Source organism: Schistocerca americana, chromosome 7 (genome assembly GCF_021461395.2).
Source record: "Schistocerca americana isolate TAMUIC-IGC-003095 chromosome 7, iqSchAmer2.1, whole genome shotgun sequence".
NCBI classification, from domain to species: Eukaryota; Metazoa; Arthropoda; class Insecta; order Orthoptera; family Acrididae; genus Schistocerca; species Schistocerca americana.
The window spans coordinates 194,643,476-194,670,931 of NC_060125.1; the positions used below are offsets into that span (position 1 = coordinate 194,643,476).

The 27,456-nt window shown below is 45.6% G+C and overlaps 1 protein-coding gene across 1 annotated transcript in view; it reads left to right on the forward strand.

Moving 5' to 3' along the window:
* The window catches only part of LOC124622183 (cytochrome P450 6j1-like), a 135,490-nt gene that overhangs the window by 102,493 nt on the left and 5,541 nt on the right, over positions 1 to 27,456 (forward strand). The window contains exon 8 of the mRNA XM_047147829.1: positions 2,305 to 2,565. Coding sequence (XP_047003785.1) covers positions 2,305 to 2,565 — 261 coding nt within the window. The remainder of the gene's footprint in view (positions 1 to 2,304; positions 2,566 to 27,456) is intronic.

A 27,456-nucleotide genomic window follows, 5' to 3' on the forward strand; every position in this document is an offset into this window, starting at 1 on the left:
TATGACTTACACCTATAAATCATTTATGAAAAATTCTGACACAAAAGTTACGTAACTGTAGTTTTGTATAACAAACAATTCGTGTTCATTGATTGTTTCTTTTGTTTTATCTTTGAAAGTCCATCTTCTCATCTTTTACTAGCCTGATTTGTATTTTTTATCTCCTTTGGCTAAATCATCTTTCATTGTCATGTTATTCCGATTTCCTACAATAGTTGAACACAGCATAAAAATCACTGGCGGGTTGCTTAATACAACATATACATAAGGTATTCCTAACCTGTGATGGAGACTGCACAGGTAAGAGTCTGGTGAAGCCTTCAAGTTAATACGCAACTCACTACAAATTAACTTCTATAATAAAGTCACGCAATTGTTCGTTTCATATCTTAATCCCATGTAAACCATTTTTGTCATAAAAAATATAACCTGATCCAACCTAACCTAACCTAACCAAGGGATGCAAATGATGTATTTGTTCGTACAGTTTTAATTTTATTCACTATAATAGTACATATTCTTTCATATACCTTTTCCTCTTGTATCCCTGAAGCACCTATTATAAGTGCAGGGAGCGGACACAAAAATGTGGAAACACCAAAACCGTATTACCATGTGTAATACGTTGGCATTCAAAACAGCTTCCATTCGTCTCGGAGAGGACAAATGCTTGTATAGTATGATTCTCAAGGGCATTTTAAACCAAGCTTCCTGAACAGTAGTGGGAAGTACAGGAAACGACAATGGAAGTGGACAGCGACCAAGCACACTTCTCTCCAAAGCAGACCAGAAATTCTCAATAATTTACGGGTGTTGTGACTGTGATGACCAGGGCAGAGGAGAAAATCTGTCCTCGTGCTCGCAAATCCAGTCCTGAACGATGAGAACTATGTGAACAGGGGTCCTATTGTCTTGCAACTCAGCACCATCAAAAAAATGGCTCTGAGCACTATGGGACTAAACTTCTGAGGTCATCAGTCCCATAGAACTAAGAACTACTTAAACCTAACCAACCTAAGGACATCACACACACCCATGCCCGAAGCAGGATTCGAACCTGCGACCGTAGCGGTCGCGCGGTTCCAGACTGTAGCGCCTAGAACCGCTCGGCCACCTCGGCTGGCTCTGCACCATCATTGAGGAATAGCCACTGTACCACCATATGGACGTGATCAGCCAAAATTGTCACATAATAGTTGCGAACTTCTAGATCAAACATGAGGCCCATGGAATACCGTGAAATGACTGCCCAAATCACCACCGAACCCTCGCCATGTTTCATTCTTCGTACAAAAACTTAGACAGAGATGAAAACAATGTGAAAGAAGACTCATCTGAGCAAATGACTTTCTTCCTTTGCTGCATAGTCCAGGTCTTATGTCTTCGACAGCACGTTTTCCTGTTACTGGCACTTGCACCACTGATAAGTAGTTCGGAATTCCAGCTCGTCCTGCATTCGCAGCTTATGGAGCTCTCTTTGTTTTGTTTTGATGCGATAGAAAAGCGAACGCGACATTGACTTCTGCAGGGACTTTTGCACCTGTCGCTCTCTTATTTTTTCGTTACCATCCTCTTCAAGTACCGCCTGCCACAGTTACTGAACACGTACTTTCCTCTGCGTTGTTTTTCCGTTTTCCCTGTATATGGTATAAACTTCGATATGGTGCCACTGGAACTCAAAAACTTCAGCTGCCTTGGTTACGGAAGCAGCCGCCATGCAAGCATCAACAATTAGCCCACTTTCTAAGTCACTCATCTCCGACTCACTGCTACACAGAACACTGTTCTTACCACGGCTGGTACTTGCAACGTATTGAGGACATTGCACGGTTGTTCAAATTCAACAGGGAACCTGCAAGCTTTGCTAGTATCAGCAGTTATGTTGAAGCACGCATTTATCGCGCTGTTTCGATATTTTTGTCCATGTGCTGTATTGTCTTCTATCAGTAAGATTACAGTCTCTTCACACCTGTCCATCACTCACGCAATTCATGTCAACAAAAGAAGTAGACATGAGAGTGCTAGCGGTGAAGTGGAGAGCACGTATAGCTCCTTTGATTGTTCTCTAAAAGACCGACAGCCAGTGGAATACGAACGAGCACTAGCGAATGCCAATCGAACGCGAACGAACTCTAGCGAATGCCAGCTGAACACGAATGGAAACGTTCCCTGAGATATCATCCCCCCCCCCCCTCCGCCCGCACTTTCTGTCATTACCTCTAATTTGAAATGTGCTCTGTGAAGATAAGCTCGGCAACCACTGAGTGTGACGTCACAGAAAGACCCATGCCCGCGCATGTGCAGAGACGCTGCGGCTGTTCCCTCCTGGAGGGCACCTGGAGAAGACGTGCACGGCGGCCTACCCACTGACGACAGCTGCCGGCCGCTCCGTGACGCTGCAGCCCGGCACCACAGTGGTCGTCTCCATCTTCGGCCTGCACCGCGACCCTCGCTACTTCCCAGAGCCGGACGTCTTTGACCCTGAACGTTTCTCACCAGACAACAAGGATCGCACCTCGATGCAAGCGTTCACACCTTTCGGATTGGGACCACGCTCCTGCTTGGGTGAGTTTTCAGAGCAAGTGCTGTGTTTTTAAGGCTCGATGGACTCGAGAGATTTATTATCGCGAGCTTGCAGCGTCATTTTCTTGCGCGGTTCAGTAGTAAACCAGTAATTCCCCCTCGATCCTTTAAAGAAGAGTGCACAAAATAGCTTTAAACTCTACAAAGTAGTTAATGTGTCAAATAACTGACGCTAAACACGTAAAACCTTTAAGACTCAAAACCATAATTACATTGACGGAAAAAATCACAACACCAAAAAATAATTAGTGTAGAATAATGAACTCTCGGGAATACTATACCGGGTGACCAAAAAGTTAGTATAAATTTGAAAACTGAATAAATCACGGAATAATGTAGATAGAGAGGTACACATGCTTGGAATGACATGTGGTTTTATTAGAACCAAAAAAAAAACAAAAGTTCAAAAAATGTCCGACAGATGGCTCTTCATCTGATCAGAATAGCAATAATTAGCATAACAAAGTAAGAAAAAGCAAAGACGATGTTCTTCACAGGAAATGCTCAATATGTCCACCATCATTCCTCAACAATAGCTGTAGTCGAGGAATAATGTTGCGAACATCACTGTAAAGCATGTCCGGAGTTATAGTGAGGCACTGGCGTCGGATGTTGTCTTTCAGCATCCCTAGAGATGTCGGTTGATCACGATACACTTGCGACTTCAGGCAACCCCAAAGCCAATAATCGTACGGACTGAGGTCTTGGGACCTGGGAGGCCAAGCATGACGAAAGTGGCGACTGAGCGCACGATCATCACTAAACGACGCGCGCAAGAGATCTTTCACGCGTTAGCAATATGACGTGGAGCGTCAACCTGCATAAACATCGTACGTTCCAGCAGGTGTTTATCAGCCAGGCTGGGGATGATGCGGTTCTGTAACATATCGGCGTACCTCTCACCCGTCACGGTAGCAGTTACAAAACCAGAATCACTCATTTTCTCGAAGGAAAAAGGCCCGATAACGGTAGATGTGGTAAATCCAACCCATACTGTGATTTTCTCGTCGCGCAATGGAGTTTCCACGACAGTTCTAGGATTTTCGGTAGCCAAAATTCTGCAGTTGTGGGCGTTGACAGACCCTCGGAGCGTGAAATGAGCTTCGTCGGTCCACAACACGTTACTCAACCAATCGTCATCTTTCGCCATCTTTTGAAACGCCCACACCGCAAATGCCCTCCGCTTCACTAAATCGCCAGGTAACAGTTCATGATGCCGATGGATTTTGTACGGATAGCATCGGAGGGTGCGCCTAAGTGCCAATCAAACAGTAGTGTACGGAATGCCGGTGCGACGTGCGACTGCACGAGCGCTGACTTTCCCGTGCATAGACGAACCCGCTACAGTCTCCATTTATTTCTGAACTGTCTCAGCAGCATTACGCCTTGTGCTCGGTCGGCCATTACGGGGTCTATCGTCTAAACAACCCGTGGCTTCGAACTTCGAAATCATTCTCGCCACAGCTACATTTGTCAACGGACCTTTACCCGTTCGAATCCTCTTCGTATGGCGATAGGATCGTAACTCTGAACTAGCACATTCCCCATTCTGATAATACAGCTTCACTAAAAGCGCCTTTTCAGGTAACTGAACATGCTGCGACTGCTGGCGCATCTGATTCTCTCTCTCATTACAGCTCCTTTTATACACGATTGTCATGTGCAGTCACTGACGTTGTGCTGTCCAGCGCCATCTGTCGGACATTTTGTGAACTTCTTTTTTTTTGGTTCTAATAAAAGCCCATGTCATTCCAAGCATGTGTGTCAATTTTTACCGCTATATCTACATTATTCCGTGGTTTATTAAGTTTTCAAATTTATACTGACTTTTTGATCACCCGCTACATTTGTCTAGGTAACACATTTAAGTGATTAACTTTGCAAGGTAGCAGTTTACTGTAAGCGAAAGATAAGCCATTGCAAATGTCAGACGTCGGTGTAACTGCCAGAATGTTGCATGCAAGATGGAAACGTGTGTATGCATGGTGTTATATAGGTGCCAGATGTCAGTTTGTGGGATGTAGTTCCATGCCTGTTGCACTTGGTCGATCAACAGAGAGTCGGTGAAATGGTTCAAATGGCTCTGAGCACTATGGGACTCAACTGCTGTGGTCATCAGTCCCCTAGAACTTAGAACTACTGAAACCTAACTAACCTAAGGACATCACACACATCGATGTCCGAGGCAGGATTCGAACCTGCGACCGTAGCGATCGTGCAATTCCAGACTGTAGCGCCTAGAACCGCTTGGCCACTCCGGCCGGCAGAGTGGGTGAATGCTAGTTGTGGATGATGATGGAGTTGTCATCCGATCATATCCAATATGCGCTCGAATGGAGACACATCTGGAGATCGAGCAGGCCAAGGAAACATGTCGACACTCTGCAGATCATGTTAGGTTAGGACAGCGGTATGTAGGCGGGTGTTATCCTGTTGGGAGACCTCCCATGGATTGCTGTTCATGAATGGCAGCAAAGCAGATCGAATCACTAGACTGACGTACAAAGTTTGTCAGGGTGAGTTGGGTAGCTACGAGATTGATCCTGTTGTCGCGAAATTGCATCCAAGACTATAACTCCAGGTGTAGAGCCAGTGTGTCTAGAACGCAGACTGGGTGGTTGCAGGCCCTCAATTGGCCTCTTTCTAACCAACACAATTCCATAACTGACAGAACCAGCTGACATGGGAAAACGCAACACACCTCCACCCCGCCCTCCAACTCACAAATGGCGGTGGTTTTGGAGTCAGTGGAATGCACACGCTACGGGACATCTGGCTCGGAGTTGTTCTTGAAGTAGCCGATTTGTACCAGTTCGCTGTGTCACTGTGGTGTCAACTGCTGCTCAGAATGTAGCTGGAGTTCCAGTACGATGCGCCAGAGCCGTATGCCAAACACGATGTCTCCCCTCTCGATACTGCCCTGTGGTCGTCCGGAGCCCGGTATTCTTGCGACCATACATTCTCGTGACCACCGCTGCCAGCAATAATGTACAGTGACTACATTCCTGCCAGGTCTTTCTGCGATATAGCAGAAGAAACATACAGCTTCTCGCAGTCCTATTACGCGATTTCATTGGTAATGGCATCTTTGTCGCCTTAAAGGCATTGTTGACTGACATCAACTCATCACGTCCAGTATCAAAGATAATTAATGCCCATTACTGTTACAGTGCGCATAAAATACCTGATTCATGACCTCATAGTGGCGCTACTAGCGTCACTTTTCCTGGACTGGTGTGCAATTTGAATAGACATCTTCTTTTAGATGTAGAAACATGCCTATCACCTTTCGTTTATGTCGTACAACTTCTTGGTGTTGCGATGTTTTTCCCGTCAGTGTATGTTAGTTTTATTAGTTTTGAATTATTCATCCACACACTAATGAAAAGTCAAAACCAAAACTCAGTGAGTACCTTCTCGACAAATTGCCCTCCCCTTTAATTAACAACTAATTTTTCATGCATCTCAGTGTTTGTGACATCACGTTTCCTGAATCATGTCATAGAATGCTATAATTTTGAGAGACATTCAGTGGTTTACGTGAATATTGCCTGAAAAAATGTGTAGCAAGTAGAAGCAGCAGTAAAGAAGTAATAAATCAAAACATTATGCTTGATCCTGAACTTGAACAGCGAAAACGTACTAAGTGATAAACTTATCCATTTATTTATAATGGATGTGTGTGTTTGTGTGTGTGTGTGTGTGTGTGTGTGTGTGTGTGTGTGTGTGTGTGTGTGTGGAAGGGGGGGGTTAGGTTTCAGTGGGAAAATGTTTCGAAAATGTTTGAAATTATGGCTGAAGTTTGTTGGACCCCGCTAAATGTTCTCATCCATAAATACTGGATAAATATTGTCTGGATATTTTGCGCGCCGTGAGTTACGCTGCCTCAGGACGTATACACAGTTTGTAACTGTAATAATGATCTTGTTCTGTTATGTTAAGTTGACTGGGGACCTAGAAACGACGGAGAGGCTCCGTCCCCGCCGCAGCCGCAGTGGTCCGCAACCCCACGACGACTACCGCAGTCCACTTCACCCCTCCACCGCCCCATACCGAACCACTCTTTCAGGGTTATTGTGCGGTTCGGCCCCTGGTGGACCCCCCCAGGCAGCGTCTCACACCAGACGAGTGTAGCCCCTATGTTTGCGTGGTAGAGTAACGGTGGTGTACGCGTACGTGGAGAACTTGTTTACGCAGCAATCGCCGTCATAGTGAAGCTGAGGCGGAATAAGGGGAACCAGCCCGCATTCGCCGAGGCAGATGGAAAACCACCTAAAAACCATCCACAGATTGGCCAGCTCACCGGACCTCGACAAAAATCCGCCCGACGGATTCGTGCCGGGGACCGGTGCTCCTTCCCAATCCGGAAAGCCGCGCGTTAGACCCCAGGGCCAACGGGGCGGGCAGTAATGAACTTACTATGTTTAACTTTTCATCTAAGATTATAGCCTCTTAATCTTTAGATTATCGCTACATTTTACATTTAAAAATTCGACCACTACTTATATGAAATCCACATGTACATCTACATCTATAATCCGCAAGCCATCTTACGGTGTATGGCGGAGGTTACTTAGTGTGCCAGTATCACTCCCACCTTTTTCTATTCCATTCGTATAAGGTTCGCGGGAAGAACCGTTGCTGTTATGCCTCCGTATGGACTCGAATTTCTCTCTGATTTTATCTTCATGGTATTTGCGCTTGATGGACGTAGGAGAAAGCAATATACTAGCTGACTCTTCTACTAACGCACTCCCACGGAAGCTAAACAGTAGACCATACCGTGATGCAGAACGTCTCTCTTGCGTTGTCTGCGACAGGAGTTGGCTGAGCATCTCAACTAAACGCGCTGCTCTTCTTCCGATTTTCTGTCTTCCCTCTATCATTCCTATCTGGTACAGATCAATAACGAGCGATATTTAAGTATTGGTCGAACGAGTGTTTTGTAAGCCACATTCTTTGTTGACAGACTGCATTTTCTGAGGTTTCTTCCAATGTACTTTGCATTATTCGTGATTAGTTTTATGTGGTCGCTCCACATCAAAACTTTCCGTACACGTGCTACTAGGTATTTTATGGAAGCATCTACTTCCAGTGATTCTTCTGCAGTTGTGTAAACATGCAGTAAACGCTCTTTCTGCACATGTTTCCGCGAAATTTTGGATTTGTTCATGTTGAGAAACAATTGCCACTCTCTGCACAAAACGTCGATCATCTCCAGGCCTTCCAGCACTTCACTACACTTTTTTAACGTCGTGACTTCTCTGTATACAACAGCGTCATCCGCGAAAAACCATAAGGAATTTCCGACGTTATCTATTAGGTTATTTATACACGTATTGTGAAAAATAGTGGTTCTACAGGGCGGGGAAAATAAACGTTACTGAGAGAACAGGTCCAGGTGGAATATTCGTCTGCATGATCGAAATGATATGCTGATCTCTAGCGACATGTATCGGATTGATTTGGTAGGTCTCTGAAGTATTTTCTGGTAAACGTGAGGCACATTTTCTGGTGTGCGGGTATATTTCACATGTTTTTTGACTTGTTCAAAACGGATCCTCTCTGACGCCATTTTCGGACTAAGACTTGCATGGCACTCTTTGTTGGCTCTCTGGCACCATTAAACTTCGCAGCAAACAACTGACCACACCGTTTCCACTACTTTGTTGTCACGCAGCTTTCCACATGAATACCCGCTGCTCCTCTGTGAGCACCCTCGTCCCCTCTGCCCGCTCCACTCACACTGACGCAGCCCGAACTACACTCTGAACCACGTGTGGACCACGTGTCGGGCACACACGTGGTGTACGCTCATGGGGTGTGGATACGTGCATACACTCACTTCCAATCGTAACGACTCGACCAGTCCACTTTTATTTGTCCCATTCTGCATGGGACGCGCGCAGAGTTACTTTTACGTCTGTAGACTTCTCTCCTTTCAGAGTGACATGCTCTGTTCTGTTTGCTAGACACTCTTAAATCGAATCACGTATTCTCATATTTTGCTCACTAGGTCACGCTCGGACCTTTATCGAATGCCTTCTGGAGGTCAACGAACGCAGCATTTACCTGGGCCTCTGCATCTACTGATTTCTTGATGCTGTGCACGAACACAGCGACTTAGCTTTCATACTATCATTGTTTCCGGAACCAATGCTAGTGCCTACAGAAACAATTAAAATAAAATTTTTGATGTCCCTGGAAGCCGTTAGATAAGCTATCTGCTATTGCCCCTTGCCCCTGGATAGGGGCAGGTGCTTAGCAAGATAGACCAGCAGAAAAATGTTTCAATTCGAGCACAAAAAAGACGAATATGCTCCTGTTTAATAGACTTTGACTGAAAAGTGGTATACCAGCTGCCTCATTCCACCTTCCTCAGCACCACTAAAAATTTACCCAAATATTTTGGCATGCGAACATATTCGCTCTCTTTCTAACGTGTAACTCACATTTCACTCCCACAAGGTCCCCTTACTGTCCCGCTTACAATTATTCCATCACTACAAGTCGTTCTCTCACTCATTAAATTCGCCTAACTTTCTCTCTTTCTTTCGCTTACGCCACAGTCCCGCAGCGATCGCAGGGTCGCCGTGGTTACAACGGATTTGGCAAGGTTAGTTTTAGGGGTGGCGGGATGCTCTTCCTGCCGCCACCCTGTACCCCCCAGGACGGAATCAGTGTACCCCAGCTGTCTACATCGAGTGTAAATCGTGAAATAGTGCGGACGACTTTGAAATGTTGGCGACGTGTGTAACTGAGGCGGAACGTGGGGACCAGCCCGGTATTCACCTAGTGGGATGTGGAAAACCGCCTAAAAACCACAACTAGGCTGGCCGGCACACCAGCCCTTGTCGTTAATCAGCTGGGCGGATTCGATCCGGGGCCGGCGCGCCTACCCGAGTCCAGGAAGCAGCGCCTTAGCACTCTCGGGTAACATATTGTCATTATCTCTTTGTGGTTTTCCGTCACTGTCTCCTGTCTCACAGCCACGGTCTCCTTCTTTCTGTCCTACCACTACAGTTACGTCTCACTGTCACTGTCACCTCTTGCTCTCTCTTACTGCTACTATCTGATCCATTCCTTTCCAATGTTGCTCTTTCTCGACATTGTCACTCTCTTTTCTTCGTCATTGTCATACAGTCTGTCTCTCATTATCACTGGCTCTCACCCACTTCCACTTTCTCCTTCTCTTTATTCCTCTCTCACTGGCACTGTCTCCTTCACTCTTTCCCTAGCACTGTTCTGTCACTGAGTCCCTCTCTTTCTCTCACATCGCCATTGTCTCCTTCGTTATTCTTTTACCACAACCCCTGTCTTCTAGCTTCCAGTATTTATTACTATTGCATCTCTTTCCCAATGCCACTGTCTCCTTCTTTCTCAGCAATAAAAGTACGAATACGTTCGAGTGCAAAACTTTTTGCGAATATTTTTAACAGTGCTGAGTCTGTGAAACCATTGTAGAGATTTTGATTCGGTCTAGTAATTCCCTGGACCAATATCTTGGCAGCATCTACATCGGAAACAGGCAATAATCATTGAGCTTCTAGATTACTAGGATCAATGAACTATATATAGAGATACCTAATTAAGTTTGCATTGAAGCCTCAGTGCGCGAATATTACTCGCATTTGGCCAATTATTCTGCCTTTCGAGCACCACAAATTCTGCGGTTTTCACTAAAAATACTAGGTAATAGCCACAACATAACTTACTCAGCTCGAAGTATGATATTGAGGTCGCTTCAAAAATTTGCAGACGTTCTCCATTTGTGAGACACTTCTCTACTTTTATTCATACGAAAGCGGAGAATGTCCTTTGTTTACAATACTCACGCTGAGGACATTCTGAGGTAGGCAGATATATCCTCCGACTAGCTCAATCCATGCGAACCTGATAATGTTCTCCGAAATACCGAGTACAAAGAATGTTCTCAGTTTAACTCGTACGACGCATTAGTTAGTGCTTGCAAGATACAACTGCGAAGAGCTATGAATTCACCAGGAAGACACGCGAGAGAATTGTAATCGCCAGTCATTTTTCCCGCGAAGAAGTTGTCTTACGCGAGAATCGGGTGGTATACAAGAGTTACCATAAGATACTTTGTTGGGTCGAGGGCAAACCAGGGAGTATGGAGTAGTTTTGATAGAGAATGGCGGTTTTAAGTACTCATAAAAAGTTCTAGTTCAGACCCTGTTAAAAACCTTCGTAATACCGACTTTTAAATCATTTTTATTGAAAGAGAAACATTCGATCACTTCCCCCTGGTAGCGGGGCCCTTGGCGGTACACACTTGTTCGTAACCATAGCAACAGTTGCTGTCGGCCTGCCATGGCAGCTGCCGGTTTGGTCGTTGATTGTTTATTGAAAAGGTGAAGAAATATTGTGAAAAATGGGACATATATCACAAGGAGTACCAGATAAGGTGAAGATGAGAGCAGGGTGTTTGTGAAAAGTTTTGAGATGGTTTTGCTGCGAAACGGGACCACAGGGCAAATGGTAAGAGCAAGTATCACTATTAAACGATTTTGTGTTGGCATTGTAATGGTGACGTTATTGCTCGATTGTCGACATTAATAACTTGAAATAGCCATTAGCAGCAAGTGATTTGCTTCCTGACGATAGACTTTCGTGTGAATGTACCCATCTTCACCCAATAATAACCGTTTAAAATATAAACTGCTATTTCAACTGGTTCAGTATATAGCAATCACACTGTCTGCTATCTTTTGACTACGTTCGTACAGTGTAGTATACACTGAGGAGACAAAAGTTATGGGACAGAGATGTGTACATACATAGACGGTGGTAGTATCACATTGTTGTTGTGGCCTTTAGTCTGAAGATTGGCTCGGTGCAGCTCTCCATGCTACACTATTTCGTGCAAGCCTCTTCATGTGTTGTTTTAGGCTTTCCCGACGGACATGTTGTATATATGGTTCTCGGGCGAGACGTCGGATGTCATAGTGAAAACTCCACAATATTTCATCAGCGCAACTGGCCGACATCTTCAGCTGCGACGAACACACTAAGGCATGTTTTTTTTTCTTTCTTTATTGTTATTTTCAAACCTGTTAACAGGCAGGCCAGCAGCAGCATGCTACGCCGCTCTTTGGCCTCAGAGAACACACAAGATACAAATGAAGACATCGAGAGAAAAAACATGGTGGACATAGAAACGGAGACAAACTCTTTTTAAAATACATGGAGCCGTTCACGGGCGTAGAGTCGAAGATAAAATTTGTTCAGACACTTGGACAGAGACGAATATTGTCACACGTGAACGTAGGTGCACAAAAACGAATAACACTGAACCACTTAAGCACAAAACGACGACACACATAGAACATGAGGCGTTGATCTCCGGCGTGTGAATGTTCACTAACCGTGTACGAGTCCGGGGACCTGCCAAGAGAGGAGGAGGGGGGATGGGAGAGCGAGAGGGGAGAGCAGATGCCAAGGGCAGGGGAGATAGGGGGAAGGGAGGAAGGGGGAGGGGGAGCCCGGGGGAAGAGGGGAGGAGGGAGGGGACGGGGGAAAAGGAAAGAGAAGGGAAGGGAAGGGAAGAGCAGGGAGGGAGGTGCCGAAAGGAAAGGACACAGGAAGTGGGGGGGAGGATCAAACTTGATAGGAGGGGTAGATGGAGGGGAGGAGGACATCATCAGGGAGGGGGAGCTGGCGGAAGCCACCTTGGGAGAGGGTAAGGAGGGTGGAGAGATGGAGACCAGGTGGGACGTGGGAATACAGGCGTGGCAGCGGGTGGGGGTGGGAGAGGATTGGTGAGACAAGCAGATGAGGAGGATCTAGTTTGTGGGAGGTGTACAGGATCCGTATCCTTTCAAGGAAGAGGAGGAGGTGGGGGAAGGGGATGAGATCATACAAGATCCGCGTGGGGGAGGGGAGACGGATGCGATAGGCGAGGCGGAGGGCATGGCCTTGAACGCCATGGAGGGATTTATAAAAGGTAGGGGGGGGGGGGCGGAAATCCAGGCCGGATGGGCGTAACAAAGGATAGGGCGGATGAGGGATTTATAGGTGTGGAGGATGGTGGAGGGGTCCAGACCCACATACGGCCGGAAAGGAGCTTGAGGAGACGGAGTGTGCCTTGGCTTGGATTGTCCAGAGATGGGGAGTTCAGGAGAGGCGATGGTCGAGGGTGACGCCAAGGTACTTAAGGGTGGGAGTGAGGGCGATTGGACGGCCATAGATGGTGAGATAGAAATCAATGAGGCAGAAGGAAGGGGTGATTTTGCCTACAATGATCGCCTGGGTTTTGGAGCGATTGACCTTGAGCAACCACTGGTTGCACAAAGCGGTGAACCGGTCAAGATGGGATTGGAGAAGGTATTGGGAGCGCGGCAGGGTGGGGGCAAGGGCAAGGAAGGCGGTGTCATCGGCAAACTGGAGGAGGTGGACGGGGAGTGACGGCGGCGGCATGTCCGCCGTATACAAAAGGTACAGAAGGGGGGAGAGGACGGAGCCTTGGGGCACGCCGGCGGAGGGGAAAAAGGTGTAGGAGTCGGTGTTATGGATGGTGACATAGGAAGGACGGTGGGAGAGAAAGGAGCCGATCAGACGGACGTAGTTAATGGGAAGGGCGAAGGTTTGGAGCTTGAAGAGGAGACCAGAATGCCATATGCGGTCATAAGCCCGTTCGAGGTCCAGGGAGAGGAAGATTGCGGAGCGACGGGAATTAAGCTGGTCGGAAAGGAGATGAGTGAGGTGAAGGAGAAGATCGTCGGAAGAGAAGGACGGCCGAAAGCCACACTGGGTAACGGTAAGGAGGCGGTGCTGGCGGAGATGCTGGTGGATGCGGCGGGTGAGGATAGATTCCAGGACCTTGCTGAAGACCGAGGTAAGGCTGCTGGGACGGTAGGAGGAGACGGCAGACGGCGGTTTGCCAGGTTTAAGGAACATCAGGATACGGGAGGTTTTCCACAGGTCGGGGTAGTAACCGGTGGACAGGACTACATTGTAGAGCCTGGCCAGGGTGGAGAGGAAAGAGACAGGAGCTTCACGAAGGACTAAGGCATGACTAGAGCCCCCTATTTATGCCAGTCTTAGGCAGGAAGTGCGCATGCGTGGAGGCGCCAAAATTCGATGGCCAATAGCGACGATATCGACCGATAGCGGGAAGGACAGCAACGCCACCTGCAATGTTAAGAACCAAAGACTTCGGCGCACGCGCGGAGGCTGCCGCTGCTGCTCTGCGCTGCCGTCGGCCGCCCCAGCGACCTCTGTCGGAAGCCGCAAGAAAAGATGCGCGTCCGCGTAAGGCGCGTGACTATCCTCCCGTTGTCAACAGAATACTTATGTTGCTGGCGAATCGTCATCCGTCGTATGACCAATAGTACTCCTCTCTGCTCGATGCGACTTCAATATGGCCACTGCTGGATCCCAGGCTGTACTGAGCTGAAATCCCGTGTCTCTGTTTACAAGATTCGTCTAGTTACGTATTTCCACTGCTTCCTTAATAACACTGTACCAGTACGAACTCGTCGACTCGAGAGTTTTGGTGTGTTGATAATTCATAGAATGGCCTGTACTGAGACAATGCTCGGCCACTGCAGACTTCTCTGGTTGCTCCAGATGAGTGTAGCGTCGGTGTTCAGTACATCTCTCTTCTACAGTGCGACAAGTTTGTCCGATGTACGACATGCCGCAGCTACAAGGAATATCGTAAACACCGGATCTTCTTAGACCAAGGCTGTCCTTAGATGAGCCCAAGAGAGCTCTGAGTTTTGCCGGCGGACGAAAGACACATTTAACTTTATGCCTCTTCAATAATCTTCCTATTTCTGAAGAGACGCCGCCGATGTAGGGCAAGATGACCATTCCTCTTTGTTCTTCGCCTTCTTCCAGTTCCTCACGTTGGGTAAGCCGCTTCGGGTGTAAGGCACGGCGAATCTCCCGTTCGGAATATCCATTTTGTTGGAAAGTGGTACACAGATGGAGTAGCTCATTGGGTAAGCTGTCTGAGTCTGATATGGCTCGTGCTCTGTGAACCAACGTCTTAAGTATGCCACTTCGTTACTAAGGATGGTGACAGCTGGTGGCCTGCAAGTATAAGTCCGTGTGTGTTGGTTTACGGTACACTGAGTGACCTAACGTGCCATCTTCTTTTCTCCGTACCAACACGTCCAGGAATGGAAGTTCGCCGTTTTTCTCCATCTCCGTAGTGAACCTGACGTTGGGATGAAGCGAGTTAAGATGTTCGAGAAATACATTCAGTGATGCGATGCCGTGAGGCCAGATAACAAACGTGTCGTCCACATATCGCCAAAAACACGTAGGTTTCAATTCCGATGACCGGAGTGCTCTCTCCTCGAAGTCTTCCATAAAAAGATTAGCCACAATGGGTGACAGGGGACTACCCATTGCGACGCCGTCAGTCTGTTCCAAATATTGTCCATTGAATAAAAAATACGAGGTGAGAACATGTTTGAATAAGTCTAAAAGTTCCCCATCCAGCTTCTCGCTAATGAGCAACAACGATTCCTGCAATGGTACTCGAGTAAAAAGTGAGAATACGTCAAAACTTACGAGTATATCTGATGGTGAAAGTCGTAAGTTCCTGAGCCGACGAATAAAGTCTTGTGAGTTACGGATATAATGCTCACATTTTCCTACTAAAGGGCTCAGTTGCGCTGCCAGATGTTTCGCGAGATTATACGTTGGTGCCCCAATATTACAATAGGCCGCAGTGGCACATTGTCCTTGTGAATTTTGGGCAGTCCATATAGCCTGGGAGGTACGAGCGCCTGTGTACGTAGTCTCTTAGCAACTACATCGGAGATCGTGCTGTATTTGAGGAGCTCCAAAGTTTGTCACTGAATTTGGGCTGTGGGGTCCTTATTTAGTAAGCGATATGCAGAGTCGTCCAAAAGCTGGTGCATCTTGCTCAGATACATTGACGTGGAGAGGATAACAGTCGCATTTCTCTTATCCGCCGGTAAAATCACAATATAAGGCTCTTCTCGTAGGGATCGAACCACTGACCTCTCTGCAGCTGTTATATTGTTCTTAGGCACTTGAGCCCCTGTTAGAGCACGGCAAGTCTCCCGCCGGATCTCCTTGGCAGTTTCCCTGGGAAGTTTTAGGATGCCTTGTTCGACGGCACTAATGATGTCCAAAACAGGTTGTGTCCTCGGCGTGGGTGCGACGTTCAGTCTCTTCTCCAAGATCGATACCGCCGCGTCAGGCAAAGGTTCGTCAGCTGGATTGTATACAGATCGCCTACGAACTTCGTTGTTCTCTTCTTGTGGTAAACGGTTTCATCTTGCAGGTGGAGTTGCTGTCCTTCCAGCTATCGGTCGATATCGTCGCTATTGGCCATCGAATTTTGGTGCCTCCACGCATGCGCACTTTCTGCCTAAGACTGGCATAAATAGGGGGCTCTAGTCATGCCTTAGCAGTGTGTTCGTTGCATCTGAAGATGTCGGCCAGTTGTTCTTATGAAATATTGTGGAGTTTTCACTATGACATCCGACGTCTCGCCCGAGAACCATATATACAAGCCTCTTCATCTCCAAATAACTACTGCAACCTACATTCTTCTGAATGTGCTTACTGCATTCATCTCTTGGTCTCTTTCTACGATTTTTACCCCTCTCCCATCTTCCACCCACACTTCCCTCCAATACTAAATCCGTGATCCATTGATGTCTCAGAATGTGTCTCATAAACCGAGACCTTCTTCTAGTTAGGTTAGCTGCAACTTTCTTTTTTCATCAATTCTATTCAGTATCTCCTCATTACTTACGTGACCCGCCCATCTAATCTTCAACATTCCTCTGTAGCACCACATTTCAAAAGACTCCATTTTCTTCTTGTCTAAACTGTTTATCGTCCACATTTCACTTCCACACATGGCTAAACTCCAGACAAATACCTTCAGGCAAGAGTTCGATGTTAACAAATTTCTCTACTTCAGTAACGCTTTTCTTGCCATTGCCAGTCTACATTTCACATCATCTCTACGTCGGCCATCATCAGTTATTTTGCTTCATATTTTGTTGAAACAGCAAAACTCATCTTCTACTTTAAGTGTCTCATTTCCTAATCTAATTCCCTCAACGTCACAGGATTTAATTCGACTACATCCCATTATCCTTGTCTTGCTTTTGTTGATGTTCTTCTCGTATCCCCCTTTCAAGACACTGTCCATACCGTTTAAGTGCTCTTCCAAGTCCTTTACTGTTTCAGACAGAATTTCAGTGTCATCAGTAAACCTTAAAGATTTTATTTCTTCTCCCTGAACTTAAATTCCTACTCTAAATTTTTATTTGCTTGCTTTTACTGCTTGCTCAATGTACTGATTGAACAACGTCGGTGATAGGCTGAAACCCTGTCTCATTCCCTTCTCATTCCCTGCTTCTGTTTCGTGTCCCTCGACTGTTATAACCCCTATGGTTTCTGTACAAGTTGTAAATCCTTTCGCTCCCAGTATTTTACCCCTCTTACTTTATAAATTCAAAGAGAATATTCCAGTCAACTTTGTCAAAAGCTTTCGCTTAAGTCTACAAATGCTGTAAACGTAGGTTTGCCTTTCCTTAAAGTATCCTTCAAAGTAAGTCCTGGCGTCAGTAACGCTTCACGTGTTGTTACATTTTTCCGAAACCCAAACTGATCTTCCACGAAGTCGGCTTCTACCAGTTTTTCCGTCCTTATGCAAAGAATTCGTCTTACTATTTTGCAATTATGACTTATTAAGCTGATAGTTCGGTAATTTTCACACCTGTCATCATCTGTTTTCTTATAAAAGGACAATGCGTTGACGAAACTGTGATTTATACTCAGATGAATTGCGTGAAAAGGTTTTCGATATGATTGTGGCCGCACTACGGGAATTGACAGACTTTGAACGCGGAATGATAGGTGGAGCTAGACGTGTGGGACATTCCATTCCGGAAAGAGAGGAAATCGTAATCAACATGCGGGCAATGTACGTGACGAGTACAACGATGACGATACGTGTTTAAGAAGTAAAAGTGATACTGAAACAGTTGACGAGCTATGTAGTTCATCATCCTTGTCGGACAGGGAACCATAAATCGCGTCTCCAATGAAACGTAGGAAAGGACAATCGTTGTTGAAGAAGCGGGTACTAAGCATAATTACGTACATGAAAGATAATCTGAAGCACAGTAAAAAAAAAAACTATTATGGACAGATCTGGAATACGTCCGCAGCAATATGACATGTAGTGCGTAAGAAAAACACGAATATTCAAGGGAGGACAGGGCGCACTTGTTACAAAAATTGGTATCTGCGCGTTTGGAGGAAGCTCAATGCAATTTGCAGGATGTGAATGATAGTGACCTAATAAGTTATGCATATCAAATTGCACGCAACATAAATTGCAGTGATTTCAAGGGAAGCAGTGGATGATAGCCTAATATCAAACAGTGCTACGGAATTGGAAGAAGTAAGACAACGAAATTTCAAAGTGTCAACTTGACCATGCACAGGAAACTACGGAATGGGCCTGAAAATTTTGTAGATAACCTGCTCAGTTGTGAATTTTTTAGCACCATTATGGCACAAACCTTTCCCGTGTGAAAAACTTTGCTCACAATTTGATGTACGGCGAAAGTGTCTAATGGGTCACCCATCTTCCTTATTGTTCAATCACACGAGAGCAAACACACGTTCGAATTTTTCGTCGGTTTTTGATGTTGAATGTCTCCCTGAGCGAGGTTCATCCTCAACGTGTTCTTGGCCTTCCAAATGTGACTTGTGCGAGCGAGAAGCTTGTGCTCTTGATAGAGAATGTTCCCCATAGGTCTGTTTCATCTTTTCAAAGGTCACACACGAAAATGCCCAAGTTTAACATAAAAATTGATAGCTATAAACTCCCCTGTTTCATTTCCGTAACGCAGAACAACAACACAACTTCAAAGATGGCTGTGCGCAGCTGAAACTCGGGCTGAGTATCTGGAAGAGGTGAAAGGACCTGTCTGTACAAGTAGAACAATGCAGCATAACCAGATCGCTCGCACTGTGTCTGCCTCATTATTTTCCTCACACACCTCGTAAATCAGTCTGATAGTGCTCATAGGGTTTCTCGACTTTAAATCTGTAGGCCATACGTCGGCTGCGCTTCGTCACCTTACATGTTATGCTGTGATAGTGGCAGTAAAGCTGTGCAATTGAGAATAACGATATGGCAAGAGTTGTAGACAATTCTGTCACCGAGTGTACGTGATGTACGTGTACAATGATACATCGCCGAGTGAACGAAGTGTCTGTCCTCTTGGGCGCTAGTCGTGTGGGGTCGTAGAGATCCTGCATGGGACTTAAGTATGGCCCTCCTGAACTCACTGATTGCATATTTGCATGACAGTCATGTGATCCTGACGAACGTGAGCACACCACAGAACCATAAAACTTCATTATCCATAGACCAAGATCATACTGCTGTAGAATTTCGACATTAGCTGGTAGACTTTTCTTTTTCCATACCAGGCGTAGCGCAGTCTTCTCATAAACAACCATCACTGAAGAACGAAATCTGAATGAGAGTCTCACATACGTAATGCAGATGGAGTTACTCCTTTGTGCAGCTGCACTGGAATATTTATTGTTTGCGTGTCCAAGCATGTAAGACACTTCATGCAAGTTGGACCTTTGTTGCATGCTGCCTTCGTTATGCAGCAAATTTTAACGGCCGGCAGAGCCAGAGTGCTGCTTAGTAACACTTTGAGATGCCGCAAAGTTCATTCACATGCTGAGAACAACAGTCGATTCAACAATTGACAGACTTCCCTGATACTGGTGATACAAGGTGACTTCACCCAGAAACGATTGCAGATCCTTCACGATGAAAGGTGTCAACATCTTATGAATTGTTTCTACATGCCAAAAGGTGCTATGTATAATCCAAAATTTATTTACAGTTGTCGAAGGAGTGGCAGGTAGTCGGTAACGGTATGGGCATGGATATCGGCCGAAGGGTGTGGGCACCTGTGGGAAGTGGAAGGAAGATTCGATGCGCGCAATTTCATATCCGTTCTGGAGAACGTGATGTTGACTTCTGTGGCAGCAAGATTTGGCGATTATGAGATCATGTTCCAACAAGATCGCTCACCTATTCATATGCCACCTGTGGTTAAGAGGTGGTTCGACGACCATAGTAATATTACTGTAATGGAATCTCCACGTAAAGGAGCTGAAATGAATCCCATTGAGAATATTTGGACAGAGTAATACGGGAAAAGGAACAGTCACCGTCGATTCGCAGACAGCTTTAGAATGTGATTCATGACGTTTGGAATGAGTTACTTGAATCTCTCAGTTATGTGGCTAGAGTTGTGGACTCAATGCCTAACAGATTTCGAGCCGTTGCGGAAGCCGAAGGAGGCTACACACGATACTAAGCAACATCAGCAGAGGTTTTTTTTTTCCCCATCCCATAACCCATCAGCTGCAACAGATGTTTCAAGTTATTTTTTTTACAGACATATATTTTATATAGTTCTAAGGAAACGCAGTAAGTGGAATCTGTACAAACAAATTAATTCACAACAAGATATGTAATATTTAATTTGCTAAGAGAAGAAATACTCACGTTATATAATCATGCAGTCTCCAAAAAATACATGACACACGTGTATATGCAAGAAGGGTAAAAAGCAATTCAGCACAAATGAAAAATATGAAGAGAAGCTCGCCGATGAAGGCGTAAGTGGAGAGGAAGGTTAGGCTAGAAGGGGAGGTAAGGAGGCCCGAAAAAGAAGAGAAAAATCAAATACCCAATAGACTTCGAGTCGTTGTCGCAGCAGAGGGCGGTTAGTACATGCGATTCGGAGCAACAGTAGAAGAATAGTTTTATTTACTGATTTTCGAGGCTCTGTTTTGTGACGGCTAAACAGTGCTGCTTCATGAGCCCCACTATTGGTCCACATGTGGCTAAACATCAGAGGTGTAAAAGATTTTGAGAGTTGCCGAAGTTCCCTGGAACAATAACGTGTTTTAGACAAGAAGATGATTTTTAGTTCATTTCATTTTAACCATTTACAGTATGCTTTGAGATTCTAATCCATGATTTCATTTTATATTGCCGGCCGGGGTGGCCGAGCGGTTCTAGGCGCTACAGTCTGGAACCGAGCGACCGCTACGGTCGCAGGTTCGAATCCTGGGATGGATGTGTGTGATGTCCTTAGGTTAGTTAGGTTAAGTAGTTCTAAGTTCTAGGGGACTGATGACCTCAGAAGTTGAGTACCATAGTGCTCAGAGACATTTGAACCATTTTGTTTCCACATGTAGGCGGACGATTGGACACTAACGGAGCTCCTGGCATTGTGAAAAATGAAACACAAATTTTTCAGAGACGTTCATGGGCTAGACGATATTCCCTTGGAATTATTAAGATAGTTGGAAGTGCCATCAGTGAAAGAACTATTCAAGCTGGTGTGTGGGACATGTGAGGGACGCTATATAATCAACAGACTTAAAGAGTAGAATAATGACAACATCAATGAAATAAGTTGCTGACAGACGTAAATATTACCAAAGTATCAGCTTAATGAGCCATAGTTGCAAATTCTCTTGAGAACTACTTACATAATGATAGAACTGCCGGTAGAGGACGACCTGAAAATAGAGCAAGTTAGTTCCGTAGAAATTTAGGAACACACGAGGCAAAAGCGCCCTTATGACTCATATTAGGAGAGTCGTGCAGAGAGGCCAAGCCGCGTTTGTAATATTTGTAGATAAAGCAGTTCACAGTGTTCACTGGAATACGCTACACTGAGGTAACAGAACTCATGGGATACCTCCTAATATGGCGTCAGATATCCTTTTTCCCGGCGTAGTGCAGCAACCCGACGTGGCATGGGATTAACAAGTCGTTGCAAGTTCCATGCAGAATTATTGAGGAATGCTGCCTCTGTAGCCGTCCATTATTACGAGACTGCTACGGTGCAGGGTTGTGTACACGAACTGACCTCTCGATTATGTCCCATGCCGATCCATCTGGGTGGCCAAATCTTTCGCTCCAATTGTCCAGAATATTCTTCAAACCAATCTCGAACAATTGTGGCCCGGTGACAGGGGGATCATCATCCATAAAAATTACGTCATTGTTTGCGAACATGATGTCCATAAATGGTTGCAAATGGTCTCCAAGTACCCGAAATAATCATTTCCAGTCAACGATCGTCTCAGTTGGACTAGAGGGCGCAGCCCATGCCACGTAAACAAGCCCACATCATCATGTAGCCAATCCAGCTTGCACAGTGCCTTGCTTACAACTTCGGTCCATGGCTTTTTAGGGTCTGCTCTATACTCGAACTCTAATATCAGCTCTTAGCAACTGAAATCGCGACTCGTCTAACTAGGCCACGGTTTTCCTGTAGTCTGAGGTCCAACCAACACGGCCACGAGCCCAGGCTGCAGGTGATGTCGTGCTGACAACAAAGGCACTCGCGTCGTTCGCCTACTGCCATTTTCAAATAACTTCCGGGAATTCAGCCAGGTAACACTTTCAGCGACCGTCAATATTTCGGTGGGAGAACACTCCGCCATTTTCAAGGCAAACTGCAACGGACAGGTGACGTTCATGCAAATTTAAAACCTCGGTTCTCGGACTGATGCAGGAAAGACAACACACACACTGAACACTAGTGCCACCCCCTGTTAACGAGGTTGCTCGCTAATTTAATCTCAATTGCCTCCTTAACAACACTGTCCCAACAGCTGGACTTGCATGCCAATATCTCGGTGTTATTATATAACATGGGGTGACCATTATCCAAGCAATGTTCGGCAATAGCGGATCTACTTGGCTGCTGTAATCGTGTGTGCCGTTTATGCTCAGTATATCTGTCCTCCACGGCCCTGATAGTTTGACCAATATATGCCATGCCGCAGCTACAAGGAATGCGATATACACCCACCTTACGTCATTGTCCATTAACGCCAAATTTCGCCTAACTGATACGTTCGTCGTACGTCCCACACTGATTTCTGTGATTATTTCACGCAGTATTTCTTATCAGTTGCCACTGACAATTCAACGCAAATGCCACTGCTCTCCGTTGTTAAGTGAAGCTGCGTTGGCCATGGTGAGAGGTAATGCCTGTAATTTGGCATTCTCGGCACAGTAGTGACTCTGTGGATCTCAGAATAGTGAATTCCCTAACGATTTCCGAAATAGAATGTCCCATACGTGTAGCCCCTACTACCGTTCTGGGTTGAAAGTCTGTTAGTTCCCGTCGTGCCGCCACAATCACGTCGGAAACCTTTTCACATGAGTCACCTGAGGACAAATGACAGTTTCACCAATGCACTGCCCTTTCATACTGTGTGTTCGCGATACTTTCGCCATCTGTATATCGCTATCCCATGGTTTTTGCCACCTCAGTGCATTACAAATCCTGAACTTAATAAGGATAAAACACATGATTCACAACTTATACAGAAACCAGACAGGAGTTCTGAGAATCGAAGGACTTGAACGGAAGCGGTACTTGAGCAGGGAATGTGATATCTTTGCATGTGATTCAGTCTGTAATTTGAATGGAATGTAAAGTAAATCAGTGAGAAATTTGGAAAAATGATTTAAAATTCAGCGAGAATAAATAAAAGCTGTTTGATGTTTGCCGACGACAGCGTAATTCTGTCAGAGAAGTCAAAGAACTTTGAAGGTTGTTAAATGGTATAAATATGAGTATTAGCATTAAGAAACAAAGAGGTTTTGAAACAGAGAAAATTGTTAGCATCTAACACAATAAGTGTTAGGCAGTATATGAAGCGTGTGCAGCCTTATATGGAAGTGAAACGTGAACGATAAACGTAGCGGACAAGAAGAGAATAGAAGCTCTAGATCTACATCTACATATATATACTCAGCTAGCCACCAAGCGATGTGTGACGGAGGGCACTATTCGTGCCAAAGTCATATTCTCCTCTCTGTTCCACTTGAGGATCGCGCGAGGGGAAAACGACTCTCTGAACGCCTCATTACGAGCTCTAATCTCCCTTATCTTTGAATGGTGGTCACTGCTCAATTTGAAAGTTGGTGGTAATAATATATGCTCTACATCCTCGGCGAAGACAGGATTTTGGAATGTAGTGAGCAGCCCCTTCCGTTTAGCGCGTCGTCTGTATGCAGGAGTGTTCCACTTAGTGGAGAGAGATTCTGAAATTGGCATTTTTCTTTAGCTGATTTCATGAAATTGATAATGTATCGTGCCCCAAGAGGCACACTTGTATTACACCGAATTATTGTATGTCAACCAATTAATACGTATCCAATTGATGTTTTTAATAGATTACATTGATTCGTAAACGATATTCAGCTACATAGGAAACCTCCGAAAACCACCCTCCAATATTAGGCGATAGAGTAGACTTTCAGTAGCCTTGAACCGATCTGAGATGGTTGTTTTCTTCCTATTTGACACATTATCGAACAGACATGATCACTGGATTGCTAGATTCGTATGTCTATGACTGCATTTTGCACTTTGTTGCATCCCACAGAGTTTGAGAATCAACTTTTGGAGAAGACATCTTTTCGATCTTGAAACTTTTCACTTTTTTTCTTCCTTCACTAGTGACACATATAGATGCACTGATGAACAGATTCACCAAGAATACGACACGACCGTGTTCTTCCGACTACTAGTGATTTTGCCACTTTCCTAATGATGTAAAGTGTAAAGTGCAGCGAGTGCCCAATGAGGGGTTTAATCGACAGTAAGTGAATGATGTGCTGGGTAGTTATAACTTAGCTGCAGCTACTCACAGAGTCCAGTGTGGGCTGTAATTACGGAATAGCAGCGAAGATTGGTAGATATGCAAATGCGTTAAAGCGGAATCGATTTACTCTGAAAAAAAAAGTTCAAGTTTGGGCAACAGGTACAAATCAAGAAAGACGTATAGAAATGTTTCAATATGTAATGAATTAGGAACGTACGTGAGCATATGAGGCCAAACAAGTGAGAAAGGCATCATGTTGATTTTATTATTAAATGCTGCTTACATAATTTGTTCAATCTGAGCACCGGAGACGTTGACGAGATGATGTACAGCTCCAAATTTGGGCCTGGTGGCCAGAATTGGAACTAACTTTTTTCTAGCGTAAATCAGTTCCGCATTAACGCATTAGCACCTCTACCAGCCAACACCGAGCCATCGTGAGTAGCTGCACTTTTATTATAATCACCTGGCATGTAGAGCAGGCCACAGATGGTTCTGCGATGTTTCTGGTGATTTTCGATCCATGACGTGGAACACTGGCTCAGTTTATCGTGAACTTGAAACAAGACGTTTATTCCACCGTTCTTGTTGATCAAGTGTTGCTCTTTCTCCTACATCCTTATCATGAGCGTGCTGTGATCGTTCCCATCTTCCAAAACGACAACGGCTGTGTTCGCAAGCTGCGCCCGTACGTTCCGGCTTTGTCGAACTCTCAGGCAGTCTATCAAACCTCGAATCTCCTGCTAAATCATCCAATCTCAGTCCCACATAAAATGTTCGGCACTATTTTGAAGAGTGGGTTAAACGTAATAGCATGTATGTAATTTCATACCTTTATGGTATCTAGCCATTGGTGAGTAGCTTCAGCTGCATATGACATAGCTGAAGAAACCCGTGGATTCTCTTCCTGCTGAATTTAGGCCATTAACAAGGCTACAGGTAGTGTTACTCGTTATGAGCACGAAGTCTCGTAGAAGTCACTAATTTTTAATCCGGTGTGTTCCTATTTCTGTGGGCTATTGTGTCTGTGAATTAAATTTGCCTATTGATGATGCTGACACAGTGTATGAGAAAAGAGCAGAATAATGATGAGCGATGGTCACCACTGCAGTCTGCATTCTGTCCACCAAATTTTCCTCTGAAGCTGGAGGAACTCCATGTCCTTGCTTGAGCCGTTACCAGAACTTCCTGGAAGGATGCATACTGAACTGTCAGTGCTGGAGCGTCTATCTCTCGATGGAATCAACAAACAGCATTGTAAACCAGCGAACTTGTGAGCGATTATCACCACTAAGGGTTAGATGAGACAAAATGACAACGTAAAGTAAGCCCTCTCTAAACGTCATCTTAATCCTTACAAGCTTGCGTCGGTAACTTCTGCTGCTGTAGGGATTCTAAAATAATAAATTACGAAATGTTTTTTCTGCATGAAATATCCTGGTATGCAGTCAATAAATCGCAAATCTGTGGGAAAAACGAAGATCTGAAGTCAGATGGTGGCTTTAATTTCCGTCATAGCTTATCAGGCGAAAATGATGGCCTTTCCACATAAACATAGCTTAATTAAAAACTTATGGACATTCATTTCACTAAATTTAATTAGCTCCAACAGAATTTATTTAGCTGAATAATAATAAGACTCCATTTTATTGCTTAAGTTGTTCACGCTGCACAACACGCTAACCTTCTGATACCTTCTCCACCACGGTACGTATGAAATGGCTGATGTAGAAAGAAAATGTAATTACTGTGACTGACATAAACACTACAGTCAGCTGATTATGTAAGGAGGCAAACCTCAGAAAAAAGATAAAACCTCGTCAGGTGGACAGTCTACACCATTAACGGAAGTGCGAGGCCTTGATCACTCAGAAAATGTTCTTACAATGTAAATCGCTCATCGCAAAAACGATGATAAGAATGATTCGCATGCAAATCTGCGTGTGTTATCATGAGAGACATTTGAATGATCACGTATTCAAGATCCAAGAGAGGAATTTTGGTAACGAGAAGAAACAAAATATCGATGTAAGGGGGACCAAACCCACACATACTGCAATGTCATGACTTATCGCTACATTTCCATCTGTTTAAAATACACTCCTGGAAATTGAAATAAGAACACCGTGAATTCATTGTCCCAGGAAGGGGAAACTTTATTGACACATTCCTGGGGTCAGATACATCACATGATCACACTGACAGAACCACAGGCACATAGACACAGGCAACAGAGCATGCACAATGTCGGCACTAGTACAGTGTATATCCACCTTCCGCAGCAATGCAGGCTGCTATTCTCCCATGGAGACGATCGTAGAGATGCTGGATGTAGTCCTGTGGAACGGCTTGCCATGCCATTTCCACCTGGCGCCTCAGTTGGACCAGCGTTCGTGCTGGACGTGCAGACCGCGTGAGACGACGCTTCATCCAGTCCCAAACATGCTCAATGGGGGACAGATCCGGAGATCTTGCTGGCCAGGGTAGTTGACTTACACCTTCTAGAGCACGTTGGGTGGCACGGGATACATGCGGACGTGCATTGTCCTGTTGGAACAGCAAGTTCCCTTGCCGGTCTAGGAATGGTAGAACGATGGGTTCGATGACGGTTTGGATGTACCGTGCACTATTCAGTGTCCCCTCGACGATCACCAGTGGTGTACGGCCAGTGTAGGAGATCGCTCCCCACACCATGATGCCGGGTGTTGGCCCTGTGTGCCTCGGTCGTATGCAGTCCTGATTGTGGCGCTCACCCGCACGGCGCCAAACACGCTTACGACCGTCATTGGCACCAAGGCAGAAGCGACTCTCATCGCTGAAGACGACACGTCTCCATTCGTCCCTCCATTCACGCCTGTCGCGACGCCACTGGAGGCGGGCTGCACGATGTTGGGGCGTGAGCGGAAGACGGCCTAACGGTGTGCGGGACCGTAGCCCAGCTTCATGGAGACGGTTGCGAACGGTCCTCGCCGATACCCCAGGGGCAACAGTGTCCCTAATTTGCTGGGAAGTGGCGGTGCGGTCCCCTACGGCACTGCGTAGGATCCTACGGTCTTGGCGTGCATCCGTGCGTCGCTGCGGTCCGGTCCCAGGTCGACGGGCACGTGCACCTTCCGCCGACCACTGGCGACAACATCGATGTACTGTGGAGACCTCACGCCCCACGTG